The sequence below is a fragment of the Pseudochaenichthys georgianus genome, chromosome 10, assembly GCF_902827115.2.
Source record: "Pseudochaenichthys georgianus chromosome 10, fPseGeo1.2, whole genome shotgun sequence".
Classification (NCBI taxonomy): domain Eukaryota; kingdom Metazoa; phylum Chordata; class Actinopteri; order Perciformes; family Channichthyidae; genus Pseudochaenichthys; species Pseudochaenichthys georgianus.
Window position 1 is genome coordinate 20,094,979 of NC_047512.1, and position 26,020 is coordinate 20,120,998.

General features: G+C 39.6%; 2 protein-coding genes across 2 annotated transcripts; both read left to right on the forward strand.

Moving 5' to 3' along the window:
- The first annotated feature begins 2,328 nt into the window (after nucleotides 1-2,328).
- Nucleotides 2,329-19,765, forward strand: LOC117454226 (zinc finger protein 260-like). The gene is made up of 5 exons (XM_034093383.2): nucleotides 2,329-2,536; nucleotides 13,346-13,723; nucleotides 15,011-15,132; nucleotides 17,344-17,404; nucleotides 17,800-19,765. The coding sequence occupies exons 2-5, from the start codon at nucleotides 13,423-13,425 to the stop codon at nucleotides 19,080-19,082; spliced, it is 1,767 nt and encodes a 588-aa protein (XP_033949274.1). The 5' UTR covers nucleotides 2,329-2,536; nucleotides 13,346-13,422; the 3' UTR covers nucleotides 19,083-19,765.
- An 898-nt stretch (nucleotides 19,766-20,663) lies between these two features.
- LOC117453374 (uncharacterized) lies at nucleotides 20,664-24,579 on the forward strand. The gene is made up of 4 exons (XM_034092197.2): nucleotides 20,664-21,743; nucleotides 22,253-22,371; nucleotides 22,494-22,635; nucleotides 22,957-24,579. The coding sequence occupies exons 1-4, from the start codon at nucleotides 21,473-21,475 to the stop codon at nucleotides 23,928-23,930; spliced, it is 1,506 nt and encodes a 501-aa protein (XP_033948088.1). The 5' UTR covers nucleotides 20,664-21,472; the 3' UTR covers nucleotides 23,931-24,579.
- Nucleotides 24,580-26,020: the final 1,441 nt, after the last annotated feature.

Here is a 26,020-nt window from a genome sequence, read left to right on the forward strand (position 1 = left end):
GCTGTGATACATACTACTGAATTGACCTGGGCATAGGCGGGGACTCAGCCAATTTCAGGGTACAGCCTACTATTTGCTACTATTTACAGCATTAGGGATTGGGAATCACCAGAGGGAAGCCACACAGTTTTTCAAACGTGCGTGTTTTTGCTTATTTTCTGTTTGTTTTGAGTTAATTTCGGTTTATTTCTTTATCACAGTTAGTTGTTTAGTTATCAGTTAAACACCCGGCTCTTGTTTTGCTGTCATCATCCTGCAATCCAAATAAACATCTTAAATGCACTCAAAGAGAAGACCTGATTTGCTGTCAACACCACGCGTCTGGAAAAGCTTCACACCATATCCCTCACTGGCAAATATTTGTTGTTCGGTTGCCTTTACACACTGTTTACCTTCTTGAGTGAAACTGGGGTAGGAAAAATAATTGACCATTAGGTCAGGTCAAGATCATAGATTTTTGTTTTATTTATTTGATGTTTTTTGTTGATTTAAAAAAAAAAAATGGTATTAGATCATAGGTTAAAGAGTTGGAATGATATGATGATTCATACTCATGCACCTTTTAAATTGTTTGCAATCTGCCAAAAAACGAGAGAAGAAGAAGAAGTTATACTGCAACACCGTCACTGGCCCAAAACGATACAATCCTCGATATATAATAGGGTGACCAGACGTCTCGGTTTTCCGGGACGGGACAGTCCCCATTGGCCTGTCCCCGGTTGAACCTGTACCCGGAAATGTACCCGTTTTTTTAATATACGTTAAAAACACATAGCAAGGTGAAATAAAACGTTTCATGTCAGGAAACACTGGGTAAACACTCAGTCAAGCCAGCCCCCACGTTGTATTGCGTTGCGCGAATATCCTATGTAATACTATGCATTACGGTAGAGGCCTGTAAAAACTGCCTTCAAAATAAAAGCGTTTACTCGGTCAATAACAAATACCTAAAAACACACCAAACATATTCATATATACTGGAGCTTAAATGTCAAATGTAAGGATACAGTTATGAAGACATATCTGATATTTCCACTGGGTGACTAATTTCAATTGATGTTGACACCATCTCACAAGACTCCTAAAATAACAAAAAAAATTCCGGGGTCCGAGCATGCCCCCGGACCCCCCTAGAGGAGGTTAGGTCCCCCCCCCACTTAAATCATGTTCACATGGATAGGATACTAAATACATTTGCACACATCTTGTGTCCATATCTTTCTGTTTTGGTGGTCATGCCACACCGTGCACATGCATGCATACGAGAGTCATGGTGAGATATCTGGATTCAGAGGTTGCTTTTTTTTTGCACAGCATGAAAGAAAGGCCAAATGAATGGGCTGTGATTTTAGTTTTTTTAAGCAGAGGTTGAGTTCAATCATTTGTACGGCCCTCGGAGGATGTTGTAAAAATTGAAAGGAAAAAGGTTCCCCACCCCTGCTGTAAATAATAATAAAAACCCTTGATTTTTAACTTAACATTTCTGTCTCCTATTGATCTGAGTATATTATAAAGAATAGCCAGTTACTTGAAGCATTATAGCACAGGCCTTTGTCAGATGGTATATTACGCTGTTTTTTTTCTGCTTCGAATAGTTCTCTCTTTTCTCACCATACCTGTGTTTGCATCACTGTAACCAATAAGCACCGGCATGTGTATGAGAATAGCCCTGACTCCATGTCGGCCCAGATTTACAAACTCCTGGCAGGACAAGCTCCAGCTCAATTCTCACACTGAATTTAAAAAAAGTGAGTGAGGGACTGCAATATAAGAGGGAAAGAAAGAGAAACTTTTACATTTTTAAATTGTTATGACGTGTAAAGACTGATATTGTTCTATAATCGTCTGAAACTGTTAAGTCATGATGTGAAACGGTTAACAAAGAAAAAGGGACTCTCAAGCTGCTGCTACACTTTATTTTATTTATCTAAAATTAAGCACTTTTAAGATGCACATATTTTCAAAAGCTATTTTATTTATTTTCTCTATTTTATTTCTAAATGCAGCCCGAGAGTATACTGTATATCTGTATAGTTCAATGTTAATTGACAATAAATATTGTTGTTTTTGAATTGTACTTATTTGATTGGCAGTCAGTTGTTGATTACATGCAGACGTTGATAAAGCTACAGGTCACTTCAATATCACACTAATTCATGAAGCAAGTTAGACATTTTGATGTTCCGGACCTTTGCATGGGGAGATTTTCTCTAACTGGACCTCGTTGAATTTTAGTTGAAGACCCCTGCTATATGGTCCAACTCCAAATAATGTTTGTTCTTTTCCTTTAGTGACGTAGTACCGACGTCACATTTCCTTCCCGCCTGGGAGTGAAAATGGCGTATGGTTATCTTGTTATCTCCCCGTAACATACACTGGTTAGTACATGTCTACTCACTATCAAGAAACAACTACATTACGCATTTAGCTGTCAGTGGATGAGGCGGTGTTCACTGTTGCTGTCGTGAGGTTTTCGGAGGTTCGGACCCGGTAAATCACCGCATAAAGGCGGCAGGAGCTCCCCTCTTCCCGAACCGTGAGTATCTCATTTGTCCGCCATGAGGATTTGATATACACGTCTAACTTGCTTGTAACCCATTTTGGCTTTCCTTTTTTTTTTACAACGCCTAGTTGTGTTTATTCAAAAGACATGTGTGGATTTCAGAAACCTATCTTTTGTCGAAAGGAATAACTGTGTAGTTAGTAATTCAAGAACATGGCGTAGCCTACTGGCTGCAATGTGGTTAAAAAAAGATAACGTGCTTGTTATTCTAATATGTGTTATATCATCCGAGTTTTCTTCTTAAACCACTTGCGAAAGTATTGTCAAACCCGATTGTTTTGCATAAACCTAGATTGAGGCGTTTTAACGACAACACATGGCGCTATTTCCTGACGGTCCTCTCAATGCTTGCATGGGTTTGATGTATCCAAACCGTTACAGTACCGTTATGTGTTTCGATGGAAACATGTCCCCATCATATGATTTAAACACTTTCATTTGGTGGACATTCCACACTTAATTCCAACATCTGGTAAGAAATGGACAAATCTACAAGTTTAAATCAACGTTGTTATTTATAAATATTTAAAGCATTTAACAGAATCAATCTGAAAGGACAGTCTTGCACCAGCAATGTAGTACAAGTTCTGACAAGGTTACAACAGAAAAGCAATCACTTTGTACAGGAAAAGACATAAGAAAGGGAAGGTTTTAGTCAATCAAATTCTACATTAGAGGCTATTGAAGATCGGTGGCTAGACGGGGGTTAAGTAGAAACATGTTAATTATTCAGTATAATAGTAACGTTATTGAAGATTATACCATATTGAAGATTTTACACTATAAATATTCACCAAAATTATTCCAAACCATATTCTGCTAAACTCTCTGCTGTAGTCTGACCACCAGGAGACTATTGATGTGTGTTGAGTTTGGTAGCACTCCACTGTATAATAGTGACGTTATTGAAGATTATACCATATTTATTGAAGATTTTACACTATAAATATTCACCAAAATTATTCAGAAGCACATTCTTCCAAACTCTCTGCTGTAGTCCAACCATCAGGAGACTATTGATGTGTGTAGTGAGTTTGGTAGGAATGTACTGTATAATAGTAACGTTATTGAATATTATTGTATTCTCTTTTTTCGGAGTTGCACTTTGCAGACTAATTTGCACTAATTTCTTCTCCGGCTGCAGATAGAGACCAATGTAATGTGTCCAGTTTGGAGGACGGCACGTATTGGCTTTTTTTGATCAAAATGTGATTGTAGTTCGTTGTCAACCTTACCACGGTACTTAGGAGACGTACTTTGTGTCTGAACAACGTTTTGTTTATGAGTTATTGATCCGTGAAATCTGTATCTGCCAATATCGTTCCAACTTTACTCAACTAATTATAACCGGTAACATCCATTCCGTATGATAATTTTCCGGACAGTGGTCAATATGACAACCAGTTTGTTGAAAGCTTCAGAACATTTAGTAGAAAATCAAAAGTTATAATAATGACATATATATATATATGTAATATATAATTAAAGGAGATTTATGATACATTTCAATGAAAGTCACCTATGCCCGGGTACTTCATGCTTCAAAGTAGTGATGGGAACGATTAATCGAATATTCGAAATTATTCAGGTATTGGAATAATTATTCATGTATTCGAATATGAGTTATGAATATTTTTATAAAAACATTTTTATTTTATTTTTGGGAGGGATGAATAAGTTGATTACATATTATCAAATTGAATAATTCAATGTATATATATATATACACGACAGTGCCATAGCTAAATCAGGGTTTCCGTTAGCCGGTAATTACCGGTTTTTAGCTGGTAACATTTATTAAAAACCGGTAAATTCAAAACCTGCCGGTCAAAATGTCTGGTAATAATTAGGGAGGCTCCGATCGATTGGCCGCCGGTCATTATCGGCCGATATTCACTCTTAATAGTTTGATCGGTGTTCTCTATAAAGGCCGATCAGGAGATCTGATTGATATGGACATAAACGCGAGTGAAGTTTAACCGGACGCGAGAGAGAGATCAGATCAACTGCTGAGTCTGACCGAGACACGCAGCTCTGCATAATCACCTGAAGCCCCGCCCTCTGTTTAGCGAGCTGCGGGAGCTGCATGAGAAACTGACGTGCTGTCAGGAGAGAGAGAGGGGAAAAGAGAGGATCCGTTTCTCCCGTGTTATTATTCAAATGTAATGTAAACTTTTGAATAATGTACGTTATCTACTACAAGTAGTTTGTTTGAATGTAATAATTATGTTTTTTGTTGTTTGTGGAATAATTTATTGAAAAATGAATCTGAATTTTTCGATCTGTTACGATTATAAACTGAAGCAATATAAAAATGAGCCCTGTGAACTGAGTTTTAAACTGAAGCATATCTGCTCATAGTCCGGTAATTACCTGCTAACGGAAACTCTGCTACACAACTCTTATTATTATTATTGAAATATGTCCGGTAAGTTTCAAATTTGTCCGGTAAAATAAATTCTGCCCGGACATTTGACCGGCGAGAAAAAATCCTAGCGGAAACCCTGAGCTAAATGTGTTAGTTGACATCTAAAGGTGTGTTTTGCTCCGCTCACCGGTCCCTCGCAGCGGGCAGAGCTGCAGGTGCTGATCCCTCTCTCTCGCGTTCGGTTATACTTCACTCGTGTTTGTGTCCAAATTAGGGGTGTAACGGTACACGTACCCGTACCAAAATTATTCGGTACGGGCCCTTCGTACACGTGTGTACCGAACGAATATAACGTTAAACGTAAAAAATTGAGAACGTGAACAACTTCTTGGAAGTAATCTCAGGTGCTGCGTCGCAGCATTCAGAGTAATTTGCTCCCATTGTGTTCAACGCGTCATAGAGCGAGCAAGTCATTTAATTGGACGAGAGGCATGCTATGAGAGCTGGTCACAGGGATGCGTTCAAATGTAGTCAGTAATTTGAGGAACTGTCGAAATAACGAACGCAGATAAAGTTGAGCTCGAAAATCCTCCAGCATCATTGAAGTCTCCGGTTTGGGAACATTTTGGTTTCGCAGTTACGTACAAGGATGACGGACAAAGACAGGTGGACCGAACCAAAGCTGTTTGTCGGCATTGTTCAACTAAAATTGGTTATGCGGCTGGCAATACATCAAACTTGCACATGCACTCATTTGAAAAGGCATCACCCGAACGTGAATATCACCGGTACCAAAAGACTGAAGTGCAAACCCAACTCCCACTAGCATGTAAGCCTCCACCACTTTCAAAAAGTTCAGACCGAGCCAAAGCTATTACAAACGGCAAATATCCTTATGTTGCCATGTTAGCAAAGCGCTACCTGGCTGTATCTGCTACCTCTGTCCCTAGCGAGAGGGTTTTCTCCACAGCAGGAGACATTGCTAGTGCCAGCAGATCTGCCCTTTCGGCAAGCAATGTGGACAAGTTAATCTTTCTTTAAAAAAACATGAAAATACAATGACAAGCAAGTCATAATGTCAAACTGGCTGCTTAGGTACTAGCACAGTACAGTTCAAATACAGATTATTTCAGTTCATCGAAAAGCTGCACCATAATGTTTATTTTATTATATTTTATATTTATTTGAGTGAATATTCATAGTTTAATAATAATTAAAAACCCAAAACTAATAGTTTATGTTTTGTGAGTACTAGTACAGTAAAGTTCAAATACAGATTATTTCAGTTCATCGAAATGCTGCACCTTAATGTTTATAAATACATTATTCACAGTTTAATAATAATTAAAAAAATATATGTTATGTTTTGTGATAATTGTTTCTGCTGTACCGAAAACGTACCGAACCGAACCGTGACCTAAAAACCGAGGTACGTACCGAACCGAAATGTTTGTGAACCGTTACACCCCTAGTCCAAATCCATCAGATCTAGCTAGTTCTAGCCAATGATATGGCTGCTGCCCCTCCCTACACGCAGATCACGCAGACTCAAACCTCATTTTAGGCCCACATTTTTTTATATATATATATTTATTTATAGAAGGACCATGCATACAAAAACATTAATCACAGCAAAGAGAAGAGATGCAATATGCCAGATTATAGCTAATAGCTAATTTCCATCTGTGGTCCTCAAATGTGGCGCTCCGCAGCCGTTGCGAGGTTCCGGCGCTAACAGTTCATGAGCGTGCTCCCCCGCCCCCTGTCAACACTCACGACACATGAGTGGCCAGCCTAAACAACAATAAGCGCTGCTTGGCAACCGTGTGTGGCGGCAAAGTACATAGACATTTTGACAGGAGAGATTTAGTTTTGCCGGTATTCAACATATCTTACCAGTCATAGTCCGGTAATTATTTACACTCTAAGAAGAGTCCTACACAACAGACATGGCGTCAAAAAGGAGTAATGTGTGGAAATATTTCGACCAGGTTAGTGAGTGTGGTGTAGAGGTCAAACTATGCCAAATTAAATTGATATATACATGCTATAGCTTGCTATACCCGCAACCTCCGTTCCAGCTGAGAGGGTCTTCGCTACATCTGGGCTGATTGTGAATCGCCTCCGCACATGAAAGCTGTAGGCCTATAGCTGTCAAACTGTGATCACCAGGGCCCAGGAGTTCAAAACTTTTAATCCCTATCTGATCAAATCAGATTTGGATTTTGGGGAGTTCAAAACCAAACAACAGGATTAGGATCACTTTGATATCCGATCAGATCAGGAAATCCAATCCAAACTTTAATCTGGATCAAATCTTCAAAACGGGTAGTTCAAACCGACAACACAGGATTGGGATCAATTTGATCCCAAAAAACTGGATTATCTTGATCCCACCAGAGGGGTGGGTTTCCAGTGGATTACCAGAGCGAAATGTACTGTACCATTTATTTTAAAATATGTTTCAATTTAAATTAGATGGCAAAGTTTGTTAACTGAAATAATACACCATTTTTAGCCTTCATGGTAAATACATTGTATTTTTTCATTTTTCGGTCACGTTTGTGGTGGCCTATTTTGTTTTCAACCAAATGTTGATGACATAAATGTTTATGCTCATAAAAGTATCACAACAAAGATTGTCAATCACAAATGTAATTTATATTAAATAAAAAATATCTTCAACAAAAAAAAGCCCATCATCTGTCATCACCTTTCAAAAGTAATTGCGGACAATAGATGTCTGCAATGTGGTCAATTCAGGATAGGATCACCCTGATTCAGATTACGACTTTTCAAGATGACTAGATCCTGAATATCAGTGCTTTAATCCTACCGATTGCCATCTAGTGGATATGAAAAATAACACAAGGAAGACAAAAGACCACATTACAGAGACATTTATTGTCCGCAATTACTTTTGAAAGGTGATGACAGATGATGGACTTTTTTTTTGTTGAAGATATTTTTTATTTAATCTAAATTGCATTTGTGATTGACGATCTTTGTTGTGATACTTTTATGAGCATAAACATTTATGTCATCAACATTTGGTTGAAAACAAAATAGGCCACCACAAACGTGAGCAAAAATGGAAAAAATACAATGTATTTCCCATGAAGGCTAAAAATTGTGTATTATTTCAGTTAACAAAGGTTGCCATCTAATTTTTAAATTGAAACATATTTTAAAATAAATTGTACAGTACTTTTGCTATGGTAATCCACTGGACCCAGGAGTTCAAAACTTTTAATCTCAATCAGATCCGATCAGATTTTGAAATCCCATTTTTTGTGATCCAGGATCAGACAAGTCGGCCAAATGTTGTCCCTGGAGTTCAAAGCAATTCAGGATAGGATCACCCTGATCCAGATTACGATTTTTCAAGATGACTAGATCCTGAATATCAGTGCTTTAATCCTACCGAGCGCCATCTAGTGGACATGAAAAATACTACAAGGAAGACAAGAGACCACATTGCAGAGACATCTATAATGTCTAATTATATTTTTTTAATAACGCGTTAACAAAAAAAAAAATTAACGCCACTAATTATTTTAACGCGATTAACGCATGCGTGTTTTTTTTCCTCGGCCGCCCCGTAGTTTCAGAGCGCATCGAGTTTAAAATACCATCTACAAGCTGATGCTGACAGCCCCGCTCCTGCCGCCCGCTTGTGGCAGACCACACTTCCACGCTCACTGGCAGGCACCGACTGGCCATCGGGAGGACCGGGAGGGTGTGTGTTTGTGTGGCCCGAGCGAGAGAGAGACCTTACGTGCATTGTTGTTGTTAGCATCTGGTGCTAGCTAGCTGCGCTAACGGATATAAGGAGCTGTTTAAATGAAAACAGAGGAGCGAGATTTCGCCACAACTGCGCTGAGCACTTGACTTTATGCAGGAAGCCAGACTGTGGGACATTGTACGAAAAGTCAGCACACTCAGCTAGGGCTGCAACAAACGACTAATTTGATAGTCGATTAATCTATCGATTAATGAAACGATTAATCGACTATTCGGACTATTATGCCTTGCACAATTTCTCAAACGCTCTTATTTAGCCATCAACTTTTAGATTTAGCTTGAGGTTGTTTTAGGCATGTGGAAACTAACAATGAAGACAATACAGGGTTCGTACGGTCATTGAAAACCTGGAAAAGTCATGGAATTTCAAAATGCAAATTCCAGGCCCTGGAAAAGTTATGGAAAACAATATTTTTCCCAAAGTTTTGGAAAAGTCATGGAAATGTAACTAAAGTTGCGTCAAATTTAATTTACATTTTATCTAATCGCCGAAATAATCTGCGGTCGCCAGCTGTTATGTGCCATCATGACGCGCATGGTGTTATTTTTTAATATATGAAGCGCGAGCTGTGTGCTCGAGTCTTCCTGCCTGTCGGCTGCACTCTGCTGCTCCGGGATGAAGGTCAGCTACATTATCTACGGTACGTTCGTTAACTGTGCGGAGTCACTGTGGCACAGACTCCTCCGCTGGTGAACAGCTGTTAGAACGGGCCGTTCAGGTGTTCAGAGCAGAGCGGCAGAGCGTGATGTGAACTGAAACGTTTTTCTGTCGCAATATTATTTAAGGAATCGTTGAGCTAGCTAGCATACATTGTCACTATCTGCTAACGTTAGCTTTAGCCTTCGTTTTCTAATCGTTTTTTTTATTGGCTATAAACAGAGGTGGTATAAGGATAGATATTGTACTAGAATAAAAGTAGAAGTACTCAGGTCTTGTTCTTGAGTAAAAGTAGAAGTAAGTACTCAGATCTAGTACTTGATTAAAAGTAGAAGTACTCAGATATTGTACTTGAGTAAAAGTAGAAGTACTCAGATCTTGTAGTCAAAGTAGAAGTACTCAGATCTTGTACTTGAGTAAAAGTAGAATTACTCGGGTCTTGTACTTGAGTAAAAGTAGAAGTACTCAGATCTTGTACTTAATTAAAAGTAGAAGTACTCAGATATTGTAGTCAAAGTAGAAGTACTCAGATCTTGTACTTGAGTAAAAGTAGAAGTACTCAGATCTTGTACTTGAGTAAAAGTAGAAGTACCAGAGTGTAGGAATACTCTGTTACAGTAAAGGTCCTGCATTCAAAATGTTCCTCAAGTGAAAGTAGAAAAGTATTCTCGTCAAAATATAGTGAAAGTAGCGACAGTAAAAGTAGTCGTTGTGCAGATTGGTCCATTTCAGAATAATATATATGATGTGTTTTATAATGATTGATCATGAAAGTGTTCTCAAAGCTGGTGAAGGTGCAGCTAGTCTGAAGTACTTTGTATACTGCAGGGTTGCTTGTGGATTTACTCCAGGTGGAACTAAAGTCTGATTCAACACTTGATTATATTTCACATCATTCATCCACATCTGTGAAGTAACTGAAGCTATTAAATACATGCAGTGGAGGAGAAGTACACCATGTACCTCTGAACTGTAGAGGAGTAGAAGTACACAGTAGCAAAACATTGAAATATGTATCTCAAAATTGTACCCACGTATAGTACTTGTTGAGTTTATGAACTTAGTTACTTTACACCAGTGGCTATAAAGATAGAAAGACTAAGCCTTGCACAGAGGCATGAAAATACATTTTCAAAATGCTCAACAGTGCTGCCAAAATTATAAACTGACTGCTACACAATTAAAATAAATGCTTTTATATATGTCTATTAGATGTGACTCTTTGGCGTTTCTGTTATTATTAACGCTGCTGCTTTAGTTGTTCCGACTGCTAAAATCCTGTTATTCCTAATTTTAAAGCCGATATTCTGTGGGGTCGGGGGCTCGGATCCTTGTCACCTTTTTCATACCTGATAAGTTTGCATCCCTGACTACAGTTGCTTTAGCGTGTAGAAGCTAGTAAGCCTACTATTTGACTTGTTTTAGATAGGCACAACATGTTTCATATGCAAACCTTATTTTCCTGTTCCATGTTAAAATAAACCATTTTCAGTCGTAATTTTCTTTTGGTCATGGAAAATGAGGTAAAGGTCATTGAGAAGTCATGGAAAAGTCATTGAAAATCATTGGTGAAAAAGTGTATGAACCCTGACAATAAAGATGAATACTTGATTAAAAAATACATATTATTAAATTAACTAAACAAATTGTTTACAAAATGAACATTGCTTTTCATTTAAATTAAATAAATAATATTTCACATCAAAATAAACAACAGTGTTTTAGCAAATAATAAATAATGTGATGACAGAATTGTAAACAGAATAGCTGAAACTTTAACAAACTAACTAATTCAGTTACCTCAAATCATTACCCCATGTTTATATAATTGAGTTAACTCCGTGTGTTGCTGCTAGCATACAGAACACCTGACGTGAAAACGTTACTCGTGGACGGGGCTACAGAGCTACTAGAAAGACAGTCGATCCGGTGCATTTCTCCGTCTGGATGTGGAGCACTTTTGCTAAATGTTTAGATACATTGATCGTGTTACCGCCCTTACATGCTAAACTCTTATTGCACTTTTGGCAACGAGCATCGAGATGGGTAAAGTTTAACCACACCTCGGAGCGGCGTTCTCTCCGCCATCTCCGCAGTGTGTTGCTGCATGTAGCAGCCGCGTGTGTGTAAACTGCCCCGCCCCCTCCCACACAGACCAGGGAGAGAGATCTCGTCTGATCGAAAATACATCATAGACGCATTTGTTTGTCTTTTTACATATTAGAAACGAGCTGGCCACACTAAGACTGCGATATAATGTTTTTGTATCAATAATACATGACATATATTTTTTAAATGTCTCCAGTACCAATAACGTTGTAGCTTAACGGCACGTAAAACGCACGTGATGACATCACCAACGAATCGACGACTGAATTAGTTGGCAACTAATTTGGTAATCGATTTTAATCGATTAAGTCGATTAGTTGTTGCACCCCTACACTCAGCAACATAGTGCGCAACATGATTGCAGCGTCCAGGCAGCTCCCGTTCAAGCATATGCCTTGAGTTGCACAACGATCCAACACACACACACACACACACACACACACACACACACACACACACACACACACACACACACACACACACACACACACACACACACACACACTTTGTATTGTATTATTGTATGAGAGGTTCCTGATTGAATTGAGGCGAATATTTGTAATGTTCAGAGGTTGTTGTGTTTAATATTCATGAGAATTATAATAAACATTAGGATAAAGCATATTTGTCCACTCATATGTTGATAAGAGTATTAAAAACTTGAAAAATATTCCTCTAAGGTACATTTAGAACAGATAAAAAATGTGCGATTAATCGCGATTAACTATGGACAATCATGCGATTAAATATTTTAATCGACTGACAGCCCTAATTTTTTTTATTTGAAAGGTGATGACAGATGATGGACTTTTTTTTTGTTGAAGATTTTTTTCTTTAATCTAAATTACATTTGTGATTGACAATCTTTGCTCTGATACTTTTATGAGCATAAACATTTATGTCATCGACATTTGGTTGAAAACAAAATAGACCCCAAAAACGTGAGCAAAAATATGTATTTACCATGAAGGCTAAAAATTGTGTATTATTTCAGTTAACAAACTTTGCCATCTAATTTAAATTGAAACATATTTTAAAATAAATTGTACAGTACATTTCGCTCTGGTAATCCACTGGAAATCCACCCCTCTGGTGGGATCAGGATAATCCAGTTTTTTGGGATCAAACTCATCCCAAACCTGTGTTGTCGGTTTGAACTACCCGTTTTAAAGATTTGATCCAGATTAAAGTTTGGATTGGATTTCCTGATCTGATCGGATATCAAAGTGATCCTAATCCTGTTTTTTTGGTTTTGAACTCCCCAAAATCCAAATCTGATTTGATCAGATAGGGATTAAAAGTTTTGAACTCCTGGGCCCTGTTCAATACATTTTACAAATTTGACTTGGTTTCTACACTTATTTGAACATGTATTTATTTCCAAAAATTATTGGGAAAAAAAAATCTTATTTTATTTATTTTTTACCCCATTTTATTTTTTATAGGATATGTACTTTTCGGTTAACCGGTTAACCGTTTTTTGGGGGGTCGAATATTCGAATATACATTTGCTTTCAAATTCCCATTCCTACTTCAAAGCTATGAGGCAGTTGTGTTGCTGTGAAAGGAAGAATTTCTTCCCCTGGGTTTTAGAGCCCAGAGCCCGCAAATATACACCATGCTAAACTGACCAAATGTATATTGTTTTTATAGAAATGTATTCTAATGTGTCCTGTTTGGTTGTGTTTTACTTTACCCTTTTTAGTAACAGATTTGTATACATTCAAACCAAAGGAACATTTCTGCCATGTGCAAACATGTAACATGTAAACACAAATGTATGGGTTGTTCAATTTCATAACATTTTTAAATTGTAACCTGATCTCTTGTATATCCGTTTTAGGGGGAGTGTAAAAGGAGCAGTACAGAATCACTCGAGGATCTAGGACATCTGTAGCCTGTTTCCAGCTTTCTTCAAAGATGTCTGACCTGATAAGAGGGTTCAGGGCCCAGCTGACCACGAGCATGGACTCCACCCTGAGGAGAGCTGTGTTTGAAATAATGATGATCTTTGAGAACAGTCTACATGAGTATCAGATGGAGCTGGGGCATAAAGGAGAGGAAGTTGCTCAACTTAAAATGAAGTTGCAGAGAGCAGAGATCAGGTTGACTGAAATTGAGTGTGTCGGCAGCAGAGGAACAGAGGTGAAGAAAGGAGGAACTGAAGATGTTGTGAACGCCCCTAAACCAACAGATGATGTTCCTGAGATTCACTTTGAAGGTAATGTGTTCAAATGAGGTGAATAACTTGCCAAAATAGGCTGCTTTCTACTGTAAAAGAGAAATGTTTGTATTCAATATATTTTTGGAGGGTTACCATTGCAGAGTGAAAGGCATTACAGTGTTTCCCCTAGGATGGAGTCATAGCAGCACTGCTAAGGCACGCAGGCCCAGAAAAATGTGAGCGTGGAGCGTGTGGATTTTTTTAGTGTGTGCGAAGTGCGCCCCACCAATATGTTTCTGTGTCTGCCAGCACAAGAAAGGCTCTTGAGACCTAGTAAATACAGTGGCTATAGCCTCATCCCAATACCCCTCCTCGACTCCTCCTTTCCCTCACTCGCGTCCCTTCCTTGCATCTTAGCTCCGCCGCCGTAAGATGCGAGCGAGAGACACGAGGAGGTGACGCGAGGACAGAGGAGTCCTCAGGTATTCATTGGGATGTCCTCGTTCACTCAAACGTCACTCTTAAACGACGTCTGTTAATGATGACATGTGCACAGCTGTATCCCCTCTCATCAGGCTTAACTGAATAACCCCTTAGAACCGGCCCATTTCTGGTTAAATATTTATTTAAATGAATTAATCTTTCTCTTGTTGGTCAAGGAATTCAATGTATGATGGTTGGTCCTGCTTTTGTGTTCCGTTTTGGTGTAAAATGTAGCCTACATTTAAAAAAAAAAATAATTATAGTAATCTGAAAGCCTTTTAGAAATGAATTGCACATAATAATTCCCACGAAGCTGTGAGCACTTATACATTTATGTGACACTTTTCCACTCATCTTCCAGTTGTTGGTTTTCCTCTGTTGAAATGGACCAGCTGTGAAGGTGGGGGCGGGGCTTTTATACGCGAGTAGTGAAAACACTTCTGCATAGTCTGCTCGCGTGTATCCTCCCTTTCGTCTCCTTCCGCACCCCTCCTCCCTCACCCCTCCTCGACTCCTCTGTGTGCATTTCAGCTATTGGGAAATCCTTCAAAATGGCGTGTCTTGATCGATTTCCGGGTCAAGTCCCGGAGGAGGGGAAGAGAGGAGTCGAGGAGGGGTATTGGGATGAGGCTAATGTCTCAAGACTTAGCAAAATACACCTTTTATTGAACATACAGTAAAGGTGCCGCTGCTATTTGTATATAGGGGAAACACTGCATTAAACTTTAAGTACAGTACCGAGTATAGGTTGCAAGTTTATGTGAGGGAAGGAAAAGCCTTTTATCTTTTGCATGTACTTAGTAATCACAATATTGCACGGCATATTCTAACCATATTTGTCTTATACGTGTTTTTGTGCAGTACCTGATGACTGGTGTGCTCCCCTGGCCTGTGAGACCGTAACCAGGAAAGAATATGCATGTCCCAGCGTAAGACTGCGCCGGCTGTCCATTCCTCTGTCGCAGATTTCCATCAAGCAGGAGGTGTGTAACTGAAAGGCTGATCTGGAGGGGGGAGTATTTAAATTTACAATTGGGAACCATTTAAGAAAAAGACAACCGGAAAAAGTTATGTTGAGGAAGGAAATAGGCTAACTGTTGTCCGCAGACACTGTTGTTGTTCAGTGTGGATTTTGATTGATCAAACAAGAATCTAACACCACATCTGGATCAGATATTGATAGCATGTTTCTAAATCTTACAGCCAGCAACACAACATTTACTTAGGAACTCCTTTTTAATATTTTCCTTTTTTACGGTAGCCAAGCTTATAAAAAAGCTTCTGTGCAGATTCTATGGTAAACATTGGATACATCCAATATGTGATGTACGGATTGGAGCAAAGAACACAAGGAGCACACAGAAGAGCTTTGAGTTGATGTCAGACACTGGAGATTTATTGGAAGCTACGGCCAGAGAATTGAAATATTTACAAATATACAAATAATGACACATCCTCTGCCCAACTAACTCGGAATTCCTCATGCTCTCCTGTCTCCTCAATATTGAACTATTCCTAAGATAATAATCAGCATTCGATAACCAGTCAAAGCCAGCTTCGCCCCTAGTATAGAATGATCGGCTCCAGGGAGCTATCCACCTGATAAGATAGACTCCAGGAGTGGAGTGCACCAACTGGGCGTAACTCTACGTCCGACGTGGAACCGAAGGTTAAGACCAAACTAAAGTTATGACTTGTGCACCACTTAGACTTAAGCCCTGTATGCGTTGCGCCCGGGTGTAACTTTTACACCTAGTATGGAGCAGGCGTAAATCGGAAAGACAGACTAGTATCCATAGTAACGTAAAACAGGCAAAAAGGAAAATAACTATGGCAGTGCGTCTTGTTTACAGGTTTAACAACGAAAGGGCATTAAGAAGAGAGAGTCCTCCTTGATCGAACAAACCCACTGGACATCTATTCAGTGAGCTGATAGAGGTTTCGTTTCGGCAGACAAGCCCTTTTTGATTTAATCGAGGAGATCCCCCCTCAACTCCAGCACGGATCAGACAGAAACGCTGCGCTCTCCCCAACCTTGCAGGTGCTGATTGCGCTCAGATTTTACGCGAACGGGGCCTTTCAAAATACTGTGGGAGGCATGATTAATGTTCATCGCACAACTGCATGTCGGGCTATTAGACAAGTTTCCTTGGCTCTCCAGCGCCGCCTTAGGAACTATATTCACTTACCAACACAAGAAGAAGCAGCAAAATCCTCCTGGCATCCGTGAAGATATCGGTGGGCGACTTACCCGCAATCACATAATAAACAACCTATAGCCCTGTATATTTGTAAGGCTGTTTTTTTGCAATTGCATTTCAATAAGCTCCCATTGTGACCACATATTTTCATTAGGCCGTTTTATAGCCTATTTTATAAAAAAAACACACAAGAACATTAAATAACATTTAGAGAACTAGCATGAAATTGAGATTTAAAAAAGATCTGTAAAATCCCTCTTTGTTTTTCGGGGTGTGGGCGTCATTTTTCTCTTTTGGTTTCCCTTATCCATGACTTCATTATCCAAGTCTTAGCTTGCTCTGAATGGAGGAGTTCGAGTGTTAAATGATGTAGACGTGTGTTGCTTGGCAACAAACTGTTTTGCGTGTATTCACGTGGATGCGCATCTTAAGACCAGGCGCAGCTACGACCTAGACTAGTCAGGTTTGGTGCACTCGGTGTAAATTCGAATCACTAAGTCGGACGTAGCTAAGCCCGACGTTAGAGTTAAGACCTACTTTCTTACGCCCAGCTGGTGCACTCCACTCCTGGATGTCCTTCCTGCTCTCTGACACTGTGCTTGGTCCTGTTATTATCTAAAGAAGAGATTGTTTTATGAATGTTTTGGGCTTGCTGAAGCAACTACCAGGGTCATACCAATACACAGCTGTGGAGAAAGAATGTTAAAGCCCTATGGCCTCGAGAGGAGGAGAGGGAATAAATAAGAAGACTATAGAACTAAAACTAAATGGGCATATAGAAAATTCTATACAACAGTTATCGCATGTTTTATAAAGAGCTACAATATTCACAAAGGTATTGAAAGTCTCAAAACATTCAAAGTTCATCTCATTACTTGCTGCGTTTGAAGACATAGCTCTGCATGTTCCTAATTATTTTTGAACTTTATTTTTCTTTTGCATTGTTAATCCCTGAAGATATAACCAACAAAATACTACTTATCTTTGTTTTAGGTGTATCAGCGTGACATTGACTCCAACCAGAGAGCAAAGGGTGTCAGGAGATCCAAGAGAGGTTTGTGTCATTTTATTCATTTGTGCTGTAAATTATACTTGTCAGAATTTAGATGTTACATTCACTGATACCCATTTCATGATTTCAAAGGCTCTCTTTGTAAATAGGAATTGTTTCTTTGTAAATTTGCGAAGTAAGATCTCAAATTGAATGCTCTGTAAGCCATACATTGATGGTAGTTGATTTACAAAAATCATGTTCAAGTTAAAGTTTATCCGCCCTCTAGCTTTATACCTTCTAGCTTCTAGGACAATGATTCTAATAAAATGTGTTGCTGTAAATTGTATCTGCTTTCAAATGCTGGCATTACCAATTCTCTTTTCTTCCACTTTTTTATTGTGGTGTAATCGTGTCATCTCTGCTTTTTCATTCAGTTTACTATTTTCTTTTTACAGTTACCTTAATAAATAAGAGAACCACGCAGGACAAAACCATACCAACACATGACCAAGGAACTCAACATTCAACACTGAGAAACGACATAAAACAATTGCTCTCAGGCATAAAGCAGGTGCATACTGACACAACAATCGGTACAGGTCTAGGAAAAGGGGGGGGAAATGTAAAAGGAAAAAAGCAAAAACATACAAAGAAGATCAAAGGAGAAGAAAATAAAAAAACAATTGAGTCTACAGAAAAAAAGATTGTAAAAAACGGCGGGGAAAAAAAGTACTCTTGCGGGTATTGTAAGAAGGCATTTGACACAATGTTTGGCCGAAGTGTGCATATACGATCACACAAGAAATGCAAAGGTTGCAAAAGAGAGTTCCCATTTCCAAGTGCTCTAAAGTTGCATAAACCATCCTGCATAAAACTCAAGAACTTGTTGGCAAAAAAAGCTCGATCCACTAACCCTCCAAAACCTGAGTCTTTAGGGGAAGAAAACCTGACTGCACAACAGGTCATCATTAAAAAAGAAAGCACAGCTTCCTCTAGCAGGCCCAGTGAATCTTCTACTCAGAATAAGGGCAACAAAAAGCTAACCTGTGTACACTGCAACAAGACATGTCGTACTAGTTTGAAACTAGAGGAGCATTTGTGTGTTCATGCTGGTGAAAAGAAATTCCCTTGCAGCATGTGTTCGAAGCCATTCCAGAGTAAAAAGGCACTCAGAGAACACAAACGGAAAATGCACAAAGAACAAAACATTTCCAGTGAGACAAATGAAAGCAATGCATGGACCATGCCTTTGGAGAATATGGACGATATTTGTGTGGATTTGAAGTCTCCAAAAAAAGAAAAAAGTCATGCAAACAACCATGAAGATGTTCAGAGGGATAACATTCCAGACACAAGCCCAAGTTTAATATGGGAAACAATGGGCACACGCTCCCCTGAGGGCTTCATCTGCCGGTTGTGCCTGAAGCCCTTCACAGACACACACGGGCTGATTGAGCACTTTTCCACCCACACAGGAGAGATGCCCATTGAATGTAAAGGTTGTTCTGAAAGGTTTAGTAATAGAGCACAGCTAAGCGAGCACGGGAAAATGTGTTTGAGGAGGAGACGCAAGTGTGCAAAGTGCATGAAAACGATTCCCTCAATGGCTAGGTACAATAAGCATGTCTTGATCTGTGGGAAAGATCATAGTTGTTCCTGTGAGGTTTGTGGGAAAAGTTTCGTCCATAGAGCATGCCTCAGGAACCATATGGAGCGGTTACATAATACGCCAGTATAAAGTTAGCATCACCTGTCTGTGGACATTGAAACGCTGGATGTTGTCATTCATTATCAAGGATGACCTGCATTTAATCTTTTGTAGGTTTTGTTTTTGAGAGTGATACGATCACTATATAACTCATACTAACATGTTGGTATTCACCATCACAAGTTCATTGTCACATTCTGTGATGTCATACTAAAGAGCAAAAAAAGATCTCACCAAATTTTGTTCAATGTGTATTTTTAAGTATTTTTTACTGAGTGCCTTATTCGCGATTTTGTTGTGTTATATGAAGTTCAAGCAGAATTGGAAAATACATTGTTTAAACACTCTTATTGCCTCAATAGTTTCTGTTAATGTTTTTAGTTGTTTAGACAAAACCTTTGCACTCAGCTTTGCTGAATTTGAAGGACACATTTTAAATCTTTCTTGTTACCTGACAGATATGTAAGAAGATTACACTGGTGAAGACTTCAACGTTATGTTGATATTTTATCCCGTGCTTGAGTCCGAAAAAAACAACGATTTTTTTATATATATATTTAACATTTGTAACTGTGTTGTATTAATTGTTAATATTGACATGGTGGGAGATCTTACACAACTATTGCTTTTTATGTTCTTAAAGTTATTACAAGTGTTGCTATCTATGACCATTGTCAGCAATAACCCATTAAAATATTTACTGTATACCTTGACTTGCATATCTTTTTGGCAATAACAACGAGGTAGTTGTACTACTTCGTCACTGAACTTTTTATTTAGATTTTAGTGTATATTTTCAAAGACAACATGAAAGACAGCGATACAAGGACAAGGCTCACACATAAAAAACAACAGAACAATAAATTACCATAAGGGGTTACTAAAGTACATTTAATTGTATGCATGTGTAACCCCGGTGTAGTGTCCCCTCGGCAACAGACCACTCAGAGCTGGTGATTACTTCAGTTTATTTCCCTGCGTTTCAATGGACACATACAAAGAACACGTGAGCTGCGTTTCTCAACAGATCCACACGTGCTATCAAAATCTCCTTTACAAAATAAGTGTCTAATAATCAACAACACATCAATGATCGTATAGTGGTAGTATTTTCATAAACAATGTGAAACATTAAACATAACAAACGTGTACAAAACTCACATACCTGCGTTTCAATGGACACATACAAAGAACACATGAGCTGCGTTCTCCGAGATAGCACCACGCTCACGTTAGCCTATTAGCTCAAATTAGCTATTGATGATCACATTAATAAATCATATAACACACATAGCCAATCACACAAAAAACATGTTGCTGTGAGCATTAAACTAAACAAACAACAGGACGTCCTAATAAAATAATAACATACATGGTTTGTCCACCGACATCATGAGAATCTCCCACAATCAATTGCGGTAACAAAGCTACAGTAATGCAGGCACGCGTTTGTAACACCAGATGGCGTAATTCTCCAATTTAACCCGGATTTTACACCAACCTCTGTTACACAAGCACATGGTCTTGTATCATGAATTACTCCATAATAACATAGATATACTTTCATTATTATTATTTTTACCCGTTTCTAAATGTATTCTTTATATTGGTCTTTCTAAGGGGAGCAGCCGAGTTGTTTTCAGTCCAGGAATTCATCACAACAATGTATATGACATAATTGACATTTATTTTGGCTCTTTGATTTCTGCAGTTCCTGAATCCTCATCTTTGTTATCGCGAGACTTGCAACCATTACATCACAGATATGATATCAACCTGCTAGTTAGTTGGACGCCGAGTCGCTGCATCGTTTCATGGATTTAATTTATGCCAGATAAGCTATTTGGTCGCTTTCGGTTGAGATACATTGCAGAGTCGACCAGCTTCTTTGGTTGTTTCCTTTGCCGGTAAACAGTTAGCTAGCTTGAACTAGCACCTGGACTATACACAGGCTAGCACTGGCACGCTTCGTTGGCTCCCTTGTTTACACGTTAGCTTGTTAGTTGTTAGTGTTTCGTGTAGCTATTTAAATTGTAATTGTGTTAATGCTCATCAACTAAACAAACCGGCTTACTGCATTGCACCACGTTGTTTGTCATTACTGCTTTAGCGTTAGCTCAACAAATAAAGCCTGGACACCATTGTCATCTTTATTGAAATATCTAAAACAGCCGCACAGCAGATTTTTTAATAACAATCAGATTGTACTATAAAAGCAACTTGCTGCCATATATTAATAATAGAAATGGCCTAGGTACTTAGCATGGCAACATTGTGTGGCAGTTCATAGTTCCAGGGTAGAAGAGTGCACATCGCTGTAGACACATCGTCCTCGACTGCCACTGGAGGCAAACCATTGAATAAAACCTTGGTGTCAATCCCTCGCTGACATTAAAACATCCTTCCTGAAACAAAGCACAATGAAGACGGTGAGGAGTGCTTTCCAAGCTCAGCTGGCCACCGTCATGGACTCCCTGCTGGCTGCTGCTGTCTGCGAGATCGCCAAGATCTTTGAGAGCAGCCTGTGTGAGCAGCAGGCGGGGCTAGCGCAGAAAACTGAGGAGATCTCCATCCTCAGAGGCAGGCTGGAGAAAGTGGAGAGGAGGCGTAAGGTTGGAGGGAGCGAGGAAGGGGAGCTGTCATCAGGAGACAGAGAGGGCAGCACGGGGCAGCAGACCCCCAATATATCAGGTAATACAGCTCACATGGTATTTAAGAATTTCATAAAAACTTACTTGGGTCAGAAAAATGCTAATGACAGTGCACTGGTAGAGTGGTATCATCTTGTAACCAAGTCTGTATCATGTCAAACCATTCCATCTTTTTTTAATGTATAGCTGGTGAAATAACTAAGTAAACTACAGTTAATCAAGTGCTGTACTGATGGAAAATGTGGAGGTACTTGTTATTATCTTGCTATTTCAAGATGCATACTTCTTTTCCACTACACCTCAGAGGAGAATACCAACTTGTGTCTGAAATAACAACTGGAAGATTGTTAATACAAAATATAATCAATTATAGAGTACAGAGTTTTTTACACTATAGTGTTACTACTTTACCGAAGGACAAGATGTTGGTGCTTCTTCTAAATATCCCTATCCTTTGCATTGTTGCAGGGGGATAAGCCCCAATTGTAATCAAGTTCTCATTCCTGTCACTTAACTGATGCACTGACCACCTACACTTTTCTTACACAGGACTAAATGTGGGAAAGGATTTGTCTTCTCATTTGGACCCAGTGGAAAGACTCAGTCAGAGCCTCAGAGGGATGAAAGAAGAGGTCACAGGCCAGGATGGAGCTTCAGTAAAACATGAGGTCAGATCCTGTCCTCAATTATTTAAAAGTCAGATGTCCTAAAAATTGAAGTTAAGAAGCTATTATGATATCTGCAGCCCGAATAAAGTGACATTTGCTTTTGGCTTTTTTGTGTCTTACAGATCTGTGTTGCTTATTGCTCACAGCGTGCTGGATCACAACCTACAGGGGGGTCTGTGGCAGTCCAAGTCCCAGAGGTAACGCTTGCTGCTGGAGAACAGAGGAAGATACATACCCTGTCTGCTACACAAGCCAAGGCTAAATGTAAGATCAGAACTACTTTGTCCCTATGAGGAACATTAGGTATACATTAGGTCTATATACTACTGGATTGCTCGTATTCTGGAATATAATTTATTAGTAAGAAATAAGTAAGTTAAATATTTGTGTTATGCTACTATACGTAACACTAATAAATATGGAAACATTTAAATAAAAAAATATGTATATAACAAATCTATAACAACAGTGTAAATGATAATAATGCTGAAAATGTGTTAATGTATAAATAAAAAAATGCTTGTTTAATTATAATTCTACACGGTAGTGACCATACCACTTGTCCCTTCTTCCTAATCCCTGCAGTGTCTCACTGGGATCAGGGCGGTGCAGATCACAGATCTGTCCGGGATCAAGCCTCCACCCCTTTCCTCTCCATCTCCCAGAGCGGACGTTGCTCCCCCAGACCTGACCCTGGGCTAGCTCAACCAGGGGAGTGGTTACCAGGGCTGGACGGCACCAAAGGTGGGGTGTCCGGTCTGGAGAACCTGCAGGCCGAAGGCACCAACTGCTCTGGTCCAGCTGGCAGCAGCGCCGGCACAGACACACTCTGCTTCAGACAGGGTTTTGGCTCTGACGAGACCAGCAACGAAGAAGACGATAGCTCCTTCCCTTTTCTGGACCAGGAGCCTGAGAACCACATCTCCCATCAGAACTCTGTGCAGGGCCCGGGGGCACGGCAGGTTCAGCCTCAAGCCCCACCTGGGGAATCTCCATGGAGACCCAGAGATGACAGGGGAGGGAGAGGCCCCGTCAATCACACACGGCGGGTTTCAACTTTTGGCAATAGAGACCCTCTCCGAACACAGTCCAATTCCCAGTCGCTGGCTCTGCGACACACACACACTCTCAGCCATCCTCCAGCTCCTGCTGCAGCGAATGGACGGCCGTACACCTGCCCATACTGCACCAAGTGCTTCACCTACCCCTCCCACCAGCGCAGACACCTTTTACGCCACACAGGAGTAAGACTGCATCCTTGTCAGTTTTGTGACAAGAGTTTCCTCACCCCCTCTGAGCTGACTGTGCACACTCGCACACACACAGGGGAGCGGCCTTTCGGCTGCGCCCAGTGCGGGAAACGTTTTGCCCGCAGTGGGAACCTGAGAGCCCACCAACGGGACGTTCACATGGGGAAGAGACCCTTTGCTTGCACAGAGTGTGGGAAGAGATTTGCCCACAGAGGGAACCTGAGGGTGCACAATCACAGAGTCCACCAAGGAGACCCCTACTACATGGACGAACAGCAGGAACCCGAGATAGCCCCTAATCCCATTTGAAAACGTTTAAAAAGTGATGGCTCTGCACTTTATTTTCTTCTTTCACAGTTGCCTATCCGCCTATTTCCCCATTCAAGGATTCGGGTTTTTTCATACTTGATGTGAAGTAAAAAAAAAAAGCACCATCAAATTGTATTATATTTATTTAATACATGGTCAAAATACATTTTGAGTGTCTTTATTTTATTTTATGATTCAATCTTATAATTATGGGTCACACTCAAAAGGAAAGCTTTGTATTAGGTGTATTAAATGGATGGATATAATCATCCATGAAAATATGATGAAATATCTATTGATGTAAAGAAAAAACCTTCTCAAAGATGACACGATCTTACAATGATGCTTTTCTTCTCATTGAAAAGTAACTATACAGACCCAAGCACCTGTTCATTACGAACTGAATGATCTACAAAATAATGTTTTTCACACAGCTAATAAAGAAAGTATAGTTGGTATTAGATTTAGACATGTGGCATGCAAATGTAGGATAGCATGTCTGTTCCTTCAAAATGGTGCTTACTGTATGTATGCCCATCTCCTCAAACTTTGATGTGGTGTAAAATGGAAAGTTCATGTTGTTAAAGAAGCTATAGTTTCCCACCCTGTTCTTGCAAAGTGAAATAAAATATTGTACACGTATGTCAAATATTGCCTTGTTCAGTACCATCTCCTGTTGTTGCACCATTATTTTCCAGACACCAGGGGGCAGGGTCAACATACAAAGGATGCCTTGAAATGGATTTGGACATCATTGCAAATAGATTTTTGATAAAAGTGTTGCTGTCAGCATGTTTCACCATGTGCCCTATATTTGCAGATATTTTCCCCTGATGTATGCAGTTATGTCATCATGCCATTCCTCTCATGGCATGTGTTTACAATGCAACATCTAAATGTGAGTACATGAGTCTTTTGGTCCTTGTGCTAACCTGCAGAAAAACCCAATTTCAAGCCTGGAATTGAAAACGTTCTGTTCTGCAGTTAAGTCCTTTTTTAACAATAGTCCTTAAAAGTATCCAACACATTGTTTTTCCTTCTGTCCATCTTTGTTTAATGTTAAAGATTTACAGTTTGTCATCTTAACAATATGCTCATGCCTCTATGCTTGAAAAGTCCTCACCTCCACATCAGCCCTAAAACATTTCTCTCTTAATTTCATTTGAGTGATGGTTCCAAAATCCACCGTCTTATTCTTTTGTTTTTGCATTTTTAATCAACTGAAACTTATGAGTTAAATAACTTCATATCCACTAAAGTTCCTCTAGTTTTGTCATGACATGTATCCACTATATAGGCAATGTTTCCTTTGTGAGATGCAATAAAGGGGTAGTTACACAAACAATACATTACATTGATGCTAAAGTCACTAACTTTGGTAGGTACGTCCTTGCTTGGTTTCATTGTCTCAGAGTGCGGAAGCCTCAAATTGCTTCATCTGATCTACAAAAAGTGTTTTTACACAGATGAATGAATGAAGACTGGGTTTGTGCCCGATCACTCACTAAGGCCTACAGAAAGATGCCTTGAGCATGTGTGGAGGTTAATGAGACATTTGTCTCTGTCTCTCACTCACTCTGTCTCTCACACACTCAACGGCTGAGCGTGGCCGAGCTGCAGCCATGTATTCCCCAGGCGGCTGAGTCCTTGCTTTGGTCATTTAAAGATTACATTCAGTGACCCCATCCGGTGACCTCCCCTCCCCCAAAGGTCACCTGTGTCTGTCTCTCCCTCTGGGTTTTACAGACATAGTTATACAAATTCAACCGTTTTGAGAGCCAGAGGCCAACCATTTGCTCTGTGAATGGTTACAGGTCTTGCTTATAGAGTTTTTTATTATTATATATGAATGTATGGGTTGGATCAAGGCGGTGTGTGTGAGAGTGATTGAACTACTGTTAATGTGAGAGGATTGAACCCCCTCTAAGTAAAGCTTCAGGCTCTTACAGACCATTTAAGAGAAAATACTGTAAGTAAGTACTGTATTTATGTGCGGATGAAAGCGTCGGGTCAGATTTATACCCAAATCTATATGCAGACTCGGGTCTCAAAATAGGTGTTTGTTTATGTTTTCATAGGCAGGGGTGAAA